The sequence below is a fragment of the Molossus molossus genome, unplaced genomic scaffold, assembly GCF_014108415.1.
Source record: "Molossus molossus isolate mMolMol1 unplaced genomic scaffold, mMolMol1.p scaffold_m16_p_1, whole genome shotgun sequence".
Lineage (NCBI taxonomy): Eukaryota > Metazoa > Chordata > Mammalia > Chiroptera > Molossidae > Molossus > Molossus molossus.
In genome coordinates, this window is record NW_023425344.1 from 201,092,773 (window position 1) to 201,110,355 (window position 17,583).

General features: G+C 48.2%; 1 protein-coding gene and 1 pseudogene across 13 annotated transcripts in view; one reads left to right on the forward strand and one right to left on the reverse strand.

The window, feature by feature from the left end:
* Positions 1-17,583, reverse strand: part of DAPK2 (death associated protein kinase 2) — a 118,641-nt gene that overhangs the window by 85,186 nt on the left and 15,872 nt on the right. Inside the window, exon 3 of one of the 13 annotated variants that reach the window (XM_036244542.1) lies at positions 2,938-3,132. The exons of the other annotated variants lie outside the window; for them this stretch is intronic. Coding sequence (XP_036100435.1) covers positions 2,938-2,981 — 44 coding nt within the window. The 5' untranslated portion in view covers positions 2,982-3,132. The remainder of the gene's footprint in view (positions 1-2,937; positions 3,133-17,583) is intronic. 13 annotated transcript variants of the gene reach the window in all.
* LOC118640585 lies at positions 15,909-16,456 on the forward strand (annotated as a pseudogene).

The window sequence follows — 17,583 nt, forward strand, 5'->3', positions numbered from 1 at the left end:
CTGTCTCTGATTACCCTGCAGCAGCCCTATGGAAGCAAATACCTTAAGAAAACAGAAGGGTTGGCTGCTGGAAGAGGCAAGAATTTAAAAGTCAAGAACCTGAGGGCTAGAAGGCGCTGAGATACCATCGAGCCCAACCCCAACATTGCCAGAGAAGGAGCTGAGGCCCAGATAAGAACGCATTCCTTCTGAAATGACTGCAGACCCAGAAGGAGGGTGCTCTTAAGTGATCAGAGTTATAGGTTTCCTGGCTGACACTGGGAAAGCAAGCTAGATCTGAGAAATTATCCATTCTGGAAAAATACAGTTGGCTGCCCATCACACGAAAGCTACAGGAAACAAGGGCCCAGTCCCTGTAAATGTCCCAGCCTCGCATGAATAAGTCATGATACCACTGTGAGCAGATAGAAATCTCTGCTTCAGGACTAATTAGTCATTTCACTTAGCAAATCGACCTTCTTTGGGTGTGGCTGGCAGCGCTGTTAGACAGAAACACCTTCCGGCTAGGGTTCTGGGCTGGGAGGTTCGGCTCCCTGGGCCCTCCCTGAGGTTGCAGCAACTTGGACCAAGTGTCCGTTCACTTCGTTGTCCTCTTACTGGCCTCCATGATGGCCTTGCCCGCTCCCAGAGAAGCTGACCCTCAGGAAGTGGGGTTACCCTTAGACTGCTAAGAGAAGAAAGTGTGATCCTCCTGCAGTTTGTTTTGGAGAACACTGCCTGAGGAGGCAGCAGAGCCGGGGCAGAGGTGAAGGAGTGGGCGACTCAGCCTACCTCAGGCACAGGGAGAGCCTTCCTGTAGGTCCGGGTCCTGCCATTATCAGACTCGACCCTTCAGAGACCTGAGGGCTATGTGGACAAACAGTGTTCAACCTGAAAGGGGGCTTTGAGGTGAGGAAAGAGTGAAGATAGAATATAAATAAAATGGAGGTACTTCAACCAGGCTGCTAAAGTTATTAACGTTATGAAGGTGGAGGCATGAGGAAGACTCTACTCTTGTTCTAACTAACCTGGAACGTAAGCTTTTTAAAAAATAGTTTTTATTGATTTGTAAAGAGGGAAGAAGAGAGGGAGAGAAACATCGATGTGAGGGCGGAACATTGATTGGCTGCCTCCTGAACACCCCCTACCGGGGATCAAGCCTGTACCCCAGGCATGTGCCCCGATTGGGAATCAAACCAACAACCTTTCGGTGCATGGGACGACATTCACCAACTGGGCCACACCAGCCAGGGGTAAATTTTTTTAACTTTCCAGTCCCGTGTGAATGCCTAGATATACATCAGACCTCCAGATAACCCTCTGATTACCCCCCAAGGACTTCACATATCCAGTCCACCTAATATCCACCTGACATCCATTATCCAGACGACCTGACATCTCACTGATAACCACTCTGGACCAACCCTAGGGCTAAGAATGCAAGGCTGATTATTCACAAGAATGCACTTTTCACTACAAGAACTCAACTTTTCTTTCTTCAGAACACTTCTGGGTTTTTGCCTAGCTGTACTCCCAGTGTGTAAACTCTAAGACCCTCGAATAAATCTCTGACGTGCCACAACTAAAGGAGGACAGACGAGTTACCAGAGATGCATGAGGCATAGAATAAGAGGGGGCAGGCAGGGAAGGATGAGGCGATCAGGCCAGAGGAGCAGAGCAGATCTTGGCAGGGCGGTAAGTCAGGGGAGGTGGCAGGAGAGGGTATTACATGGTCAGGGACCTGTGCCAGCAGCTGATGGGCAGGAGACAAACAGCCTGGCTGACCCACGGGGCCTTGCCATAATAAGGACACCTCTCTCCTGCAGGACAAGGATAGCCTGTTCCAGGTGGGAATTATCACTGTGACATTCACAAGCAGCTCTTCACAGAAGAGCCTCCTACTGTCAGTCTACAGGGGGCCAAGACCCACTTGACCCATAAGGCTCAGGGAGCTGCTTGGGGAGAAGAGGCAGGTGCATTGGCACAGGGCCCAGCCTTCAGTGAGGGCACTGACCCCAAAGGTCTCAGGCAACTCCAGAGAAGAAAGGGGTGGCAGGGATAGTAGGGCGACTAGTGGACCCCAAAATATGTCTATGTCCTAAGCCCCCAGAACCTGTGAATGTGACCTATTTGGAAAAAGGGTCTTTGGAATGTACCTAATTTAAGTATCTTGAGATGAGATCATCCTGGATTACCTGGGTGGGCCCTAGATCCAAAAACAGGTGTAAGAGTGGGGCAGAGGGAGGTTAGACAGACGAGAAGACTCACAGGGGCACATGGGCCCCAGCCACCTTGGCTCAGCGGTTGGAGCGTCAGCCTGTGGACCAGAGAGTCCCGGGTTTGGTTCCCGCTAGGGGCACATACCAAAGAAAACCAACAACAACAAAAAACACAAGGTCACATGGGGAGAAGGTTGTGTGAAGACGAAGCAGAGATTGGAGAGATGCTTCTACCAGCCAAGGACTACTACAGCCACCAGAAGCTAGGGAGTGGCGTGGAATCGATTCTCCCTCAGAGCCTCCAGAAGGAACCAACCCTCCACAACTGTGAGGAATAAATGTCTGTTGTCTTAAAGCACTTAGTTTGTGGCCATTTGTCATGGCAGCCCCAGGAAACTAACACAGCAGGGAAGGGAGAAGGAAAAGCAGGCTGGGGTTTCCAGGGTTCTGAGAGAAGGTATCGCTCATCTTTGTGTAACAGGGACCATGAGCCTTGTGGCAATGCCACCCTCCCAGGAGGATATCCGAGAGGACATAGCAGCCTCCGGCTCCTGAGAACTTCGGGCCAGCTGGAAGCAGGGCCATGAACAGGAGCCTGCCCCGCCGGCCCCCTCCCCCACCCCCGGCCCGCTTTCTCATCAGGCACCGGCTGCCAGCAGCAGGGCCCACAGTCTCTTAAAAATCCTCTGTCCAGAGCTGAAGTCCTGTCCACCCACCCACCCCAGCCCCTTCTCTCTACCTGACCCTCGTTATCCATGAGCTTCCCACAGGTAACTGGACCATCTCTCTCCAGCGAGTTTCTCCGAGTCCATTGTCACAGAGAAACAGTGGGTCAGTGGAAAGCGGTCTGGCTTTGGAATCAAACAGACTGGATTTTTATCCCACGGTGACTTGATCCCAAGGATCTGACCTCTCTGAGCCTCAGTGTTCTCATCTGTAAAGTGGGATAAATAATCACGTCACATAGATTACTATGACAATTAGACACAGCATATGTAAAATGCCCAGCCTGTAGTTTGCTACACAAGAGGAGTGCAATAAATGGTAGCAATTATCGTCATCATTATTTACAAGAATAACAAAGTGTTTCTGGAACTTTGGCCTGAGCCTACGTTGGTTTCCTTGCTGTGGACAACCTGGGCCGTCCTCAAGGACTCTGACTCTGCAGAGTTGGCGAGTACCTGCTGTGTTCCCTCTTCTTACTTGCCTTCAAGTCCCTCCTTACCCGGTACTAGCTGTGACCTCAGTCCCCTATGTACCTCCAATAGTCACCCAATAAATATTTGTTACATGGATAATGCATAAATGACATTGAGTGACTCACCCAATCTCTTGAAACATCCATTTTCTCATCTGTAAAATGGGGCTGATAGGATCAACCTACCCTGCTGTCTCACAGGAAAATTATAATAAAGACCAAACAGCAACCATAGACGGCCTTAGAGGCAAAGCCCCACGCAAAACCTCAAACTGAACCTCAAAGGTTGTCCCATTTTCTACACAGGTCGGCCCTGCTGGGCCCGGGACAGTCACAGTGAGGTCTCCCGTGCTCACATCTCTCCGTGCAGACAGCCTGCATTCCAGGACAAGGGCAGGTCCGCACCTTACTGTGTGCAGACCTTCCTGCCTCTCCTGGTCTGGAGTTAGAAGACTTGGGCTTAACTTCTGATACTGCCTCTTCCTGGCTGTGTGACCAGACCACGTAACCTCTCTGAAAAAGAGGGTTAATAGACCCTGCCTGTCTAGAAGTGCAGCCATGAGAATTAAATGAGATCATGTATATGAATGTGCTTTATAAACTGTAAAGTTTCATACAAGTGTAGGCAATTATTATGATTATCATGATTACATAAAAAACAAAAGACGCGCCCTGGCCAGTTTGGCTCAGCGGTTAGAGCGTCGGCCTGCGGTCCGGAGAGACCTGGGTTCGGTTCCCGCTAAGGGCACGTACTTCGGTTGCAGTTTGTCCCTGGCCCTGGTTGGTCGTGCGGGTGGCGGCCACTTGATGTGTCCCTTTCACATCGATGTTTCCCTGTCTCTCTCTTCCTCTCTCTCCCTCCCACTCTATCTGTACAAAAAATGGAAAAATATCCTCGGGTGAGGATAAAAAAACCAAAAAAAACCACAAAAGATGCGCACAGTGGTGGGAGCCCCAGAGGAGCACAAACCCCTGGACCAGGGAGGAGCGTACCAATGCCAATGCTTCTTTCCATTTCGGTAACTTGAAAACCTTCTCCATCAAATTTTAAAGTCCTATCTGGCTTTGCCAGGAAATCAAAAATACTCTAGCCACAGCTCAGGAGAACCACAAGATAAGACATTTCCATAAAGGGTACAGCTAGGCTTCAATCAGCTCAGCTTCTTGGGCCAAAAATAATAGTGTTTTTTTTTTAAAAAAAAACACCCCACACCACAATTCAGTACCTCCCCCAAAACACACATTTTTTCTCCTAAGAAAATAAAATCAATGGAAACCAACTTTAACTGAAATCAAACTCCAAGGCAGACTTTCCCCAGTGAGGGGCCAGCACAGCGTTCTCCAGTTATGTTCGCAGGTAGGGAGAGCTCCAGAGGGGGAGGGCGAGGAGGGAGGGAGGCTCCTGGCCCGTTCCAAGGGCTCTGAGGACTGGACTGGGAGCCACAGACTCAGAAATTAGCTCTACTAATCCAGCTAAACAACCATGAAACTCCTCTATAGGTTGTTTTATTTATTTATTTTCTTTATTGATTTTAGAGAAAGAGGAAGGGAGAGGGAGAGAGAGATAGAAACATCAATGAGAGAGAACATTGATGGGCCGCCTCCTGCATGCCCCCCACTGGGGATCGGGCCCACAACGGGAATCCAGCTGGTGACATCTTGGTGCAGGGGTCGACGCTCAACCACTGAGCCAAACGGGCCAGGGCTATAGGTTGTTTTAATTAACTAGGTACAAAGAAGGCCTACAGACCAATCACCCACAGACCTTGGTGGAGCAACACCATGCTCCAATATCCTGCTTCCCAACAAAAGGCCGCCCCTATCGCACAAGTAGTCCAAGGATGGAGGGCCCTCTGGACTGACCAGAGGAGCCTCAAAAAAGGCCCATCTAGCTTGGCCAGTGTGGCTCCGTGGTTGAGCATTGACCCATGCACCAAGAGGTTGCCAGTTTGATTCCGGGTCAGGGCACAGGCCCAGGTTGTGGGCCCGATCCCCAGTGGGGGGCATGCAGGAAGCAGCTAATCAATGTTCTCTCTCATCAGTGTTTCTCTCTCTCTCTCTCCCTCTCCCTTACTCTCTCTATAAAATCAATAAAGAAAAAACAATTTTCTTTTTTAAAAAGGCCCACCTGTCCCACGGTTTTGTGCCCGCCCCCAACCCCAGGCCTGCTGCGTCACCCTAAGTGAGCAAAAACCCTCAGTCCTGGGTTCAGGGCTCACAGATTAGGCTTCTACCTGCACTACTTCTCCATGTTTCACACTTGGGGCTGCCTCTTTCCCCAAAGACCCTCAATGCATGTACCTTGTTAGCTCAGGCTCCCTTTGGACATTTCTGTTCTCTAGTGCAAAACCCAAATCATTGAGAGGCAGCCTCGTGTGGTGGAAAGAGTAAGTGCTTTGTAGTCAGGCGGACATGGGTTTGAACCCAGGGTCTGCTGCTGACTGGCTCTGGGCCTTTGGGAAGTTTACTCTCCTGGCCCTGGTTTTCTCATCCCTAAAAGGTAAGCTAATGCTTATCACACAATGTTTTCTAAAGATTAGTAATAATGTATGAAAGGCTCCTGGTAGATGGTTGGTGTTTAATCTGTGGTAATTATTATTATTATTTTTTTAATCCTCACCCAAGGATATTTTTACATTTATCTTCAGACAGAGTAAGAGGGGGAGAGAGAGAGAGAAACATGGGACACATTGATTGGTTGCCTCCCGCACAACCACAACCGGGGCCAGGGACAAACCGCAACCAAGGTATGTGCCCTTAACGGGAACCAAACCCAGGACTCTTTGGTCCACAGGCCGATGCTCTAACTGCTGAGCAAAACCGGCCAGGGCTATGGTAATTATTATTATAATGGCAACCCCAATCCCATGCTACAAATTCTAAGGCCTAGTCCCTCCTCCATACATGGCTCCTCCTACCCTCAGCTCACATGTAACCACTCATCAGAGTGTCCAGTTCTCAGACCTGCCCTGTTCTGGGGCTGGCCTGGGCATTGTGGAGTACAGGGTTGGCAAACAGAAAACACTCCAAACAGCAAGTGTTTGTTTACTTAGAAAAGAAATCCTGAAATCTCAAGTGATTGGCATTTTTCCCACCACATTCTGCTTTCATGAGTACAAATCATTAAGTAAACACACTTAGATCGGGGTTTATTTAGAAGAATAAGTTCTCTCCTATGGACTTTCCTCTTCTCTTGACAGCCATGTTACTACACAATGTCCAGTAGGCAAAACACAATGACCTGAGGGATCTGGAAAGTTCTGAAAGTTCAGACCCTTCAAAGAAAAATATTTGATTTATAATACATTGCCATTTTCTGATTACAAATAATATGTGATCATTATAGACAGTGTGAAAAATAGAAAGAGCATATGAGTCCAGCTGGTGTGGCTCAGTGGATTGAGAGGTCTCAGTTGGATTCCCAGTCAGGGCACATGCCTGGGTTGTGTGCTCGATCCTCAGTGAGGGGCATGCAGGAGGCAGCTGATCCATGTATCTCTCTCATGTGGATATTTCTCTCTCTCTCTCTCTCTCTCTCTCCCTTCCTCTCTCTCTAAAAAAATCAATAAAAACATATATTTTTAAAAAAGAAAGCATATAAAAAATCAAATTAGTGGCAATTTCACCATCTCCAGGGAATGCCACAGTAAATGTTTTGTGTATTTCCTTCCAGTTATTTTTCTATATGCCTCAAGGGTGTTTGAAAACAAAAAGAAGATGAAGCTGGCGACAGGGAAGCAGCCACAGATTGCCCATGACGGCTTCCTTGTCCTGTTTTCCACTCTCCCCACCTCTAAACAACATATTTATTGGTGACACACCTACATATTGCATAACTACATCTTGTCTTATCAGGGCTCAGTGAACTTCTACCCTCTGAGTGAGTTAATGCAGTCATCTCTGCTTTCCACTTTCATGCCACAGAGTCAATATTTACCAGCAGTGTTGCTAAAACAGGCCCTGAACATGACTCGGCGCTAAGTGTCCCTGCCTGTCAGCAGCAGCAGTCTCAGCGGTACCAGAGGCTTTACTGTGCCGCGGGCCACACCACCAGGTGAGTGACTCCTGCCCTGACTGAACAGGTGGGCTCCTGCCCAGCAAGGATGCTTCGCGTGATCATAAAGTCCAGGAGGCTAGTGCTGGAAGGCATTTAAATATTAAGAGCTGGGGAAATTCAGGCCCTGTGGGGAGAAAGACTCGCCCAAGCACATGTCACTCCCGAACCAAAGCCCGGACCCCTACACTCCCACACCAGCACCCTCTCGTTGGTAGTGGGGACAGAACCCACTTCATCAGGCCTAGATTCACCCCTCAGTTCTCAAATTAACAGTCTCTTCCTCCCGGCAGCCTTCCCTGACCACCCAGTCTAACCTACATCCCCTCTTGTCTCTTGGAGCACCTGCTCTCTCCGTTCACAGCCCTTAACACATGCTAAAATGATGTGTCCTTTTCTGTTCCCTTGTTTAGTGCCTTTCTCCACCAATGGAGCATAAGCTGCAAGAGGACAGGAATATTCCTGTTTGCTTACCACTACCTTGGGCAGTGCCTGGTCCACAGTAGGTCCTTAATAGTATGCTAAGTGAAGAAAAGAAGAGGAGGAGAGACAGGGAGGCCTGTCCCTTCAGAAGCTGAGCTGTCATCTGGAGCCAGCTCTCTTTCCAGCCTGTTATGGATCCAGGCACTAGGACTTCCCTTCATCTCCCCAGCTGAGATCAGGCCCCGTCCACAGAGGGAAGCCCTGGCCCCTTCTCTCCCTGGGACTAGATACTCCACGTGGGTTTGCAGAACCAGGCTCAGCCACTTCCTGGAGAAGCAGGAGCAAGACAGAAGTCACTAGGCTAACGCAGAGCAGGAGAAAACTGTGACGTGGGGCGATTCTGGTGCATGAGAGGGAGAACAAGTGAGCATTCTGTACAGCTGCTGAGATGTCAAACAACTCTGCACACTTGGCCTGTTTCCTTGCTCTTCCCTCTCCAGGCAAGAAAACAAAGAAGGTCGTGTGAGCAGAGCTGTGATGAAAATGATGCTGCTGCACTTCTCCCAGCCCCTGGGCTTGTAGACGCAAACTCCCGGGCTGAAGCTCAGCTGGCTGAGCACAGTTTATGTGACACTGGCCCTGTGTTTGCTGAATGCCTACTATGCATCCCGCCCTACGCTAGAGGTGGTGAAAACACTAAGCAAGATAAATCACGGCCCCTGTCCTCAAGGGTCTCGCAGCCTGGCTTGGAATACAGAATGAACCCCCAGAAAACCTTCACTTCAGAAGAGTCATGTATGAGGCTCAGACTCTAAGAGCTGTGGATGCCTGCAGCAGGAGAGAGGGCTGGGCAAGTACCCACGGGAAGGCCTCAAAGGGAAAGAAGTTATTTTCACTGGATTTAAGGGCTGAGAAGATCTAGTGGAAGGGAGCTGAGAGAGAAGGTGCTCAGAAGAAGGAAACAAATATTTCATGAAATGATGGGGACAGCAGCTGGAAGGGAGAAAGGCTAGGACGTATTGACAGATAAGTTTGGACAGGTAGAGTGGACAAAATAATGGGGCTAAGTTAGCAACACCCTTCAGTTTAATCTGCCAGCTACTTATTCCTGACTCTGTATCAGACAGAATATAGGGGAGACATGGCTTAGAAACTGGCCTGGAAGCACTTACCCTGCAAAGAGGAAACTAAGGTGACAACAAAAAGGGAAGGTAAATGCACTAGAGACAGACACCTATGGGCACAGTGTGCAGTTTTACAGAGGAACCATCCAAATGCCAATTAACATTAGCAAAAGTCAGCTGACCTTGGCAATGCTCAGGTGCAGGCTATTGGGCAATCTCACAGAGAGTAAAGAATATGTTTAGCAGTTATTACTAAATGAGCACCTGCAACTATTAACACTTACACAGTTTAAGTTCTGTTCTCAGTTAATGGTCATTTTCTTCTGAACATTAGGCAAAGTTTCCCCTAGACTTATTTTTGGAAGCTCTTATTCAGGAAGAGCTTCCAAAAGCCAGCATTAGCTAGAATTAGGACTTGAGCTATAATACATACAGGTATACTTCACTTCACCCAACAGACAAGTGCCTTAAAGAGTGGGCTTTTTAAAAGTCAAGTCACTTTTTTTTTTTTTTTATCCTCACCCAAGGACATTTTTCCATTTTTTGTTCAGGTAGAGTGGGAGGGAGAGAGAGAGAGAGAGAGAAACATCGATGTGAAAGGAACACATCGAGTGGCTGCCACCCACACAACCGACCAGGCCGGGGACAAACTGCAACCGAGGTACGCGCCCTTAGCGGGAACCGAACCCGGGTCTCTCAGGACCGCAGGCCGACGCTCTAACCGCTGAGCCAAACCGGCCAGGGCAAGTCACTTTTTTTTAATGTCCAAGAAAGAAGAACGTGTGCGTGGTGAATACTTCTGTGAAGATCAGACTTCTTCACATTGTTAAATGACTCTAAAGAGCTCCCAGTGCGTTGAAGGGGCTGGATAGATGGTACTGCGGGGCTCTTCCAGGCTAAGCTCTAATGCGGTGGTGACAGATGCGGTGGTGACAGATACCCCTCGAGGTATCTCTGCCAGAATTTTTCTGGCAAAAGCAGTGGGAGACTCATTGCAGGTATCAGTCTGGAGTCCTCACCATCTCTTTACCGTCCCTTTTAGCTGCCGTCATCCTAACGTACTAACCTTTCAGCAACAGTTCTCTGAGTCTTTTCTCTCTGCATGAAGGATTCAGGCAGTGACGCCTTCATCCCTCCTTGTGACACTTCCAGGTTCTCATCACCTCACATTCTCCACAGGGATTCACTCCTCCTGGGCCCACCTCCCATGCCCTCTTCTCCATCCAATCCCATTAACCTTTCTTCCAGCTCAAAACCAGTATGAAGTACAAACTCTCAAGCATGAAATATTTAAAGAGCAATTTGTTCTATATGACATAAGAAATGCATGTTAAACCTCTTTAATTTAAAAGATACAGGAAAGTATAAGTTAAAAAAAAAAATTAAACCATTCATTATCCAACCCCTCTATCCCTGTGACCAATTTTATTAAAACTTTAATGGCGGGCTTAGGCTTTTGCCCATTCTCAGCTTGCTACGCTGGGCTTGCCCACTGCCTCCCTGCCAGACCTGTCATCCAGTTTCTGGGGACCCACCTCCCAAAACATACCCTGTGTTATCCTGTTCATTTGGATGGCCCAAGTCCATCTGTACCTGAATGCCCACCCTGCCTGCTCAGTGTACGTAAATCCCACCCAGCCTTAGCTCCTACCACCCAAAACCTTCTCAGGTTGTGCCGGGCCATGGTGATAGCCAGGTTATGAACCGGTATCACATGTATCGTCTGGATTTTTTCAGCTGCACTATGTTCTGACAGCCATTGAATTGCTGCTGAGCCTGATACTCTCTCATGGGTTGTTTTTGTATGTTTACTTGTTTGCTTATTTACCTCTGCAATCTCTCTATAAGCTCCTAGAAACATAAATTACTATATCTTTGCATCCACCCCCCTCGCTGCCAGTACCCATCAAAGTGTTCCCTACCTAATACATGTTTGGCAGATATTTATTTCATAGACTCATGAAATTTTAGAGTTGAGGGGAGAAGGGAACTGAGGACCAGAGAGGAGGAGAAACTTGACTAAGGTCAAAGAGCAAAGCCAGACTAGAGACCTCAGAATAAGAGCCAAGTGAAACCAGAACTCACTTGAACATACACTGTGCACCTACTATGTGCCTGTCACTGTGTAAAGCACTGGGAAATAAAACAGAATGACCTCCAGACCCTGTGATCAGAAAGCTCATGGGGCTGTGAGCTGCTTTAGGGTAGCTTTTTTTTCAGAGGTGGTGTGGAAAAGGATGGGCGCAGCCCTGGCTGGTTTGGCTCAGCGGTTAGAGCGTTGGCCTGCAGACCAGAGAGACCCGGGTTCGGTTCCTGCTAAGGGCATGTACCTCGGTTGCAGTTTGTCCCCGGCCCTGGCTGGGTCGTGTCGGTGGCAGCCACTCGATGTGTCCCTTTCATGTCGATGTTTCTCTCTCTCTCTCCCTCCCACTCTATCTGAACAAAATATCAAAAAATGTCCTTGGGTGAGGATAAAATTAATTAATTAATTGTTTTTTTTTTAAAAAAAGACTTCCAGCTGTGGTAGTTAAAATTTTAAAAAAAGAAAAGGATGGGCGCAAATAATGACAACTATGAAATCCAAATACTGTGGAACGAAGAACAGGTATGCCCAACCCTGCCTGCAGTCAACATACCTAGAGTAGTCAGGGAAGGCTTCTGGGAGGAAGTGAAACTTGAGCACATGTGGAACTGGAGGCTGCACGCATGGGTGAGACAGAGATAAGACAGGGAAGGCAGTCGCTGGAAGGTACACACAGGAAGGGGAAGTGAACCTAGAGGTCATCAGGGAGTTCACTTGTGGGATCCCTGCATCTTCAGTGGCAGCTCCACATCCTCCTCACATTCTCATCGGGTCTCAGGGAGAAGCTATTTTAGTTCATTACCACTGTTCCTAGTGAGCAGAGCTTCTTCAGCCCAGCTGTCTCATGGGATACCAACTAGCCAATGAACTGGTCACTCTTTTTTTTTTAATGTGTTTTTATTTATTTTTTTAGAGAGAGAGAGAAACATCAATGCGAGAGAGAAACATCTATCAGCTGCCTCCTGCACACCCCTTACTGGGGATCCAGCCCACAACCTGGGCATGTGCCCTGACCAGAAATTGAACCAGTGACTTTTTGGTGTATGGGATGACTGTCAACTAACTGAGCCACACTAAGGAGGGCAAATTGGTCACACTTGGGTCAAGTGATCCTCCCTGTTCCAAGCAGGGGCCACCCCTGTATAAGGACCAGCTCAGCTCAGCAATATGGGCCAGGGGGCTGTGAGGATCCTGGGGAGAAGGGAGAAGAGGGTCGTTTTAGCAAGAAAGAAATGTTGAGTGTGGTAGACACCATGAAAGAGTGGGTCGAGGTGAGGGAATCCCAGCAGGGGTCTGGTGTGAGCAAAGGGAAAGAGGTAAAAATAACTTATCAGGCCGGGTAGCACCTTTTATGCCTGGGTTTCTCTAACGCTGAGATGGCATCCCAGGTCCGGAGCCTCCTCTCTGGAGAGTGTAGCGTTGCTATCAATCAAGTGGCATCTTACAAGCTGCACGTCAGCAATGCTTATTTATCTACAGCCTGTTATTACAAGGAAGACACGGAAACACCTCTTTTTGCTGCATTCTTTGAAGAACAAGCTGAGGCGAGGAGGGAACATGCAGAGCAGCATCTAAGACGTCTAAGGAAACAGGAGGGTAAAATCTGCCTTCCAGTGAGTAAGAGGCCTGATGGGATAACCGGGGAGCTGGCCTAGAGGTTGCTCTGGAGCTGAAGAGTATGTTAACCAGCAAGACCAGAAGACCTCGGCTTCAGCAAACAGTGAAACTGATCTCATACGCTTCACAGGAAAGTACCTGGATAAACAGAAGAGGAACACAGGCTGTCTGGCTCACCAGCTTGTATATCATGAGAAATTAGAAAAGCAGGCCCAACAGGAAGACCCATTTAAAAAGCCTGCTGTAGAGAAGGACAAATACCACATGATCTCACTTATATACGGAATATAATGAACATAACAGTCTGAGGAATACAGTAGACCCAGACACATGGAAGTGGGGCACAGACTGACATCCCTCAGAAGAGGGGATGGGGGGTGGGGGGGTGGGAAGAGATAAACCACAGAACTTATATGCATGTATGCATGACCAATGGACATGGACAACTAAGCCAGGGACAGGGTGGAGGGGGGGAGGGGTGGGGGGTGCCAATGGGGTAAAAAGGTAAAATATCTGTAACAAAAAAATAAATTAATTAAAAAAATAAATAAATAAAAAATAAAAAGCCTGCTGAAATGTCAGATAAAGAGACTTAGCATCTGAAGGCAGCACAGCAAGTCTGCCCATTGTAGTGAGTCCCAAAGTCAGCTGCTTAAGAATCTTGATCTTCTCCATTTGATAGAAAACTGCTCAATGTTGTACACACAGATAAATCTGTTTTTGCACCATAAAAAATGATAATAACATAACCAGACAGAGGATAATAGAGACTTGTTATTAGGGAAAAAAGAAATAAACCAACATTTCTAAGGGCCTACTACATGTCTCAAGTACCATTTCGAAGAAATGACCTTCGATCCAGTTGTACATTCTACACCCCAAACCTCCTAAAGCTGAATCCCAGGCACTGCACGGGTGTGTTTGTTTCAAACCGCTTCTGTGATTCAGACATACTGCCTAGGATGACAACCACTGTGCTACATGTTTCTGTCGTAATCTCACCCAATCCTCTAGAGTCAGGAGAGATCTAAGTTTAAATCCTGGCCTGATAAAGTAGGTGGTACATTCTCCATTTCACAGATAAGAAAAACCAAGGCTCAGAGAGGTGAAGTAACTTGCCCAAGGTCACACAGGCAGTTAGTAGTAAAGCTGGGATTCATACCCTTAGCCTGAGGGATGGATTCTTGGCTGTGTGTTGGAGAGAAGTGGTTTGGTTGCTCAAAGAGATGGTCCAGCCACAGACCCTCCAAGAGAACAGCAGACAAGGAACTGGAGGGCTTGCGAGGGCAGGGGTGCAGCCCAGCCAGCTTAGCCAGAGTCTGGCAGTGCTTCCTGACCTGCAAGGAGCTGACATTTTCTCAGAGACATACGTGGACCCGAGGAAGGATCAGATGTCAGAGTTCAGATGAGACACCAGAAAGAATTTCATGACCCAAACTCTAGAAACGCTGCAGAGTTAGCTGGCTCTAAGATGCCTTGTAAAATCTTTCTCTAAGAAATCTTTTCAGGATTGCTTGGACCTGTGTTAATAAATACTGTGGATATACAGCCTTATCCCCACTCCATCTGACCTCCCTGCTCTCGAAGGCTGGGACTGGGTCCTTGTGCCTCTTACCTGTAAAATGAGGACAAGGACTCCCCACCTGCCTGTCTGTCCCACCAGGGAAATCTCACTGATTAAATGAGGTACCTCAAGAGAAGCTGCCCAACCCAGCTCCTCCCTGTGAGCTCTTCAAAGCAACTGACTCCCAGGCTTTTAGCACAATGACGTCCACATCTGTGACATTCACTAGGCACTTCACATGTCAGGCTATGCCCCTTATGTCTGTGGCAGGAGTTAGGGGGAAGGAAGGGAAGTCAGAGATGGCTTTATGTTTGGGAGAAACGTGAAAGGGCCTTTGATTCCAGAAAAGAGAGACCTAGAGTCCACTGAGGCAGAGGCAGCAACAACAAAAAACTGTCTGTATGTGAAAGAAACAGGCGTCTCCCTTGGGTGGCAAGTAGAAAGAATGGCAGTTAGTTGGAGGCCTGGGGCAGGGTCCTGGAAGGCCCCAGCATCATGGCAGAGGTCAGGGGTCAAGAAGCAGAGGTGTCTGCCTCCCGCTTTAAGCTGTTTACTTCCTTGTGTCAAAATTCCTCTCACTGTCCCCAAACCTTACATGACCCTTCAACCAGTCTCAGTGGTGAGGGAAGTGCTCAGAAATCGGCCTCAGTCCATGCCTGAGACAGGGTCCCAGAGGGGGCGCAGCCTTGTCTGGAAGGAGGAAGGGGTCCTTGAGTTCGAGGAGCGAGGTGTGGAGGAGGATGTGAGCACTCCCTGGGGAGAATCCGAAAGGCTGGGTCAGAAACAGGACTTCCTGTTGCCCTGGAATGGAATATTCCCTTTTCCTATTTGGACATTAACGATGGGACCCCAGAAGGCTCGAAAACACGAGGAGACTCAAATTGCACATGTGATATTTTAACAATCCTGTGAGACAAGGACCATGACAACGAAGAAACAGCCTGAGAGAGCAAAGCTGCCTCTTGAGGTCCAACAGCTCCCAGTAGCAGGGCCAGGGTCAAACCGGGGCCTGGCGGCTCCAAATACCCAGAGTGGTCGCTCACCAGCCTCCACTGAGCCCCTCCTGCTGCCAGGAATGGCTCAGTGCCCTTCCCTGCCTCCTCCCTCAGTGCCCTTCTCCCCTCAGCACTGGCTCCTCTCTTAGTTGGCAGGGGCTCCTCCAAAACACTAATAGGAACACTTAGCCCCTGGAGCCCCACTGCAGCCCCTCAGCCGCTCAGCTCTCCTTTCTAGCTGCTGGGCCCTGCCCCATGGTGCCAAATGAACCTCACCCCCAAGGTGGGAAGCACATTCCTCTACCCTCCAGCCCTTGTGGCCAAGGTACTAGGGTCCAGCAGCTCAGGATCCACGGTCAGGATCCTGAGTGAGGCCTCGGGATTAGATGCTGGTAGCACGTGGGTAGGGGTGAGCAGGGGCGCAGTGCCAGCCATGGAAGTGGATTGGATGCAGGACAACTGGGCTCTCAGCAGACTGTCCAGTATACCGCCAAGAACACTAAGCAATAGTATTGACCTCTTTCTCTGTTCTCTGGAGGGGACCTGAGGGTCACAGGCAGAAAGAGAATGCTAGGCAGTTTGGCACCTCAAAGAGAACACTGGACCAGGAACCAGAAGCCATGCCTTTAGAACTGGAGACCTGGGCCAGACCATGGCGGAGAAGACTTAAAAGCGTGTGAAGATTGCTCCTGGAGCAGTTGTGTGTGTAGAAAGTGGAATCAGGGCAGTGTAACTATAGGACCTAGGAGAGCGGCCCACCCTAAAGCACGTATTACTGTGGAGGCTGCGTCAGCAGTGATTGGTGAAGGTAACCTAGTAGAAGAACAGGTGCTGATCATAAATACTCACCCTGATAATATCACCCCTGACGCTGAAGATCCAGTACCCAAACCTATGCTCATTGGCACCAATAATATGCTTGAAGTTGGCTGTTATTCCCAAGCCATGAAAATATGAGAAGATAATGTTACTGAATCAAAAGCATACGTGGGCAGAAATGTAATATTGACAAGTGATTGCATCACTGGGGCTTGTTGCAAACTAAATACATTTGAAGTCATCCCTGAGAATACAGTGATCTGTGGTGCAGACTGCCTTCATCAGGTGCAGACACTACAGCTGGATTTCCTGATGAATATCTTGCCAAACTACCACCACTTCAAGAAGACTCTGAAAGGAAACTCACCTCCAGGTAACTAAGAACAAGCTATGACATCAAGATAACATCTTGTCTTTGACCACTGTCTTTTGAAAGGACCACGGTGTTTATGCCCTCTTAGCAGGTCACAGCATAACACAAGTTGGCTTTATTTTGTAGAACTGAGTTAGAAAGGAAGGTGATGGATTTTCATTGTAACTGTCCTCTATAATTTATTTAAAATGTATTCTTTTCCTCTATCCTTGTTCCTTTTCTGATAATTTACAGATTTAGTTTTCTTTTGTTATATAAGACGTTGGCCACAAATTTTAGTTATATAAAAGACTATCCATGATAAGAAAGAGCATATTGTTATGTATTTATATTCTGCCATATACTAAATGAAATAAAAATGTTGGTGAACAAAATTAAAAAAGAAGAAGAAGTCATGCATTTAAATCCCAGCTCTGGCCCTGGCCGGTTTGGCTCAGCAGTTAGAGCGTCGACCTGCGGTCCAGAGAGACCCGGGTTCGGTTCCCGCTAAGGGCACGTACCTCGGTTGCAGTTTGTCCCCGGCCCTGGTTGGTCGTGTGGGTGGCAGCCACTCAGTGTTTCCCTTTCGCGCAGATGTTTCTCTCTCTCTCTCTCTCTCTCTCTCTCTCTATCCCCCTCCCACTCTATCTGAACAAAAAATGGAAAAAAAAAATGTCCTCAGGTGAGGATTAAATCCCAGCTCTGAGCCCTGGTCAGTTTGGCTCAGTGGCTAGAGTGTCAGTCCACGGACCCAAGGTCATTGGTTCAATTCCTGGTCAAGGGCACGTACCTGGATTTCAGGTTCAATCCCCAGCCCCAGTTGGGGTTGTATAGGAGGCAACCAATCAACATGTCTCTCATCAATGTTTCTCTCCCTCCCTCCCTTCCACTCTATCTAAAATTCATTAGAAAAATATCCTCAGGTGAGGATTGACAACAACTATATATTAATAAATAATAAAAAAATAAATAGATAAGTCCCAGCTCTGACACTGAAGTTGACAAGTTAGTGAAGTTCTCTGAGCTTCAGCTTCTTCACCTGCAAAATGGGGAAAGTACCTACCCCATAGGGCTACACAAGGGTTAAACCAGGTGATGCCCCCCAGCCCCGCCCTGTGCACAAGACAATCCCTACTACCCAGAGAGCCCCTTTCCC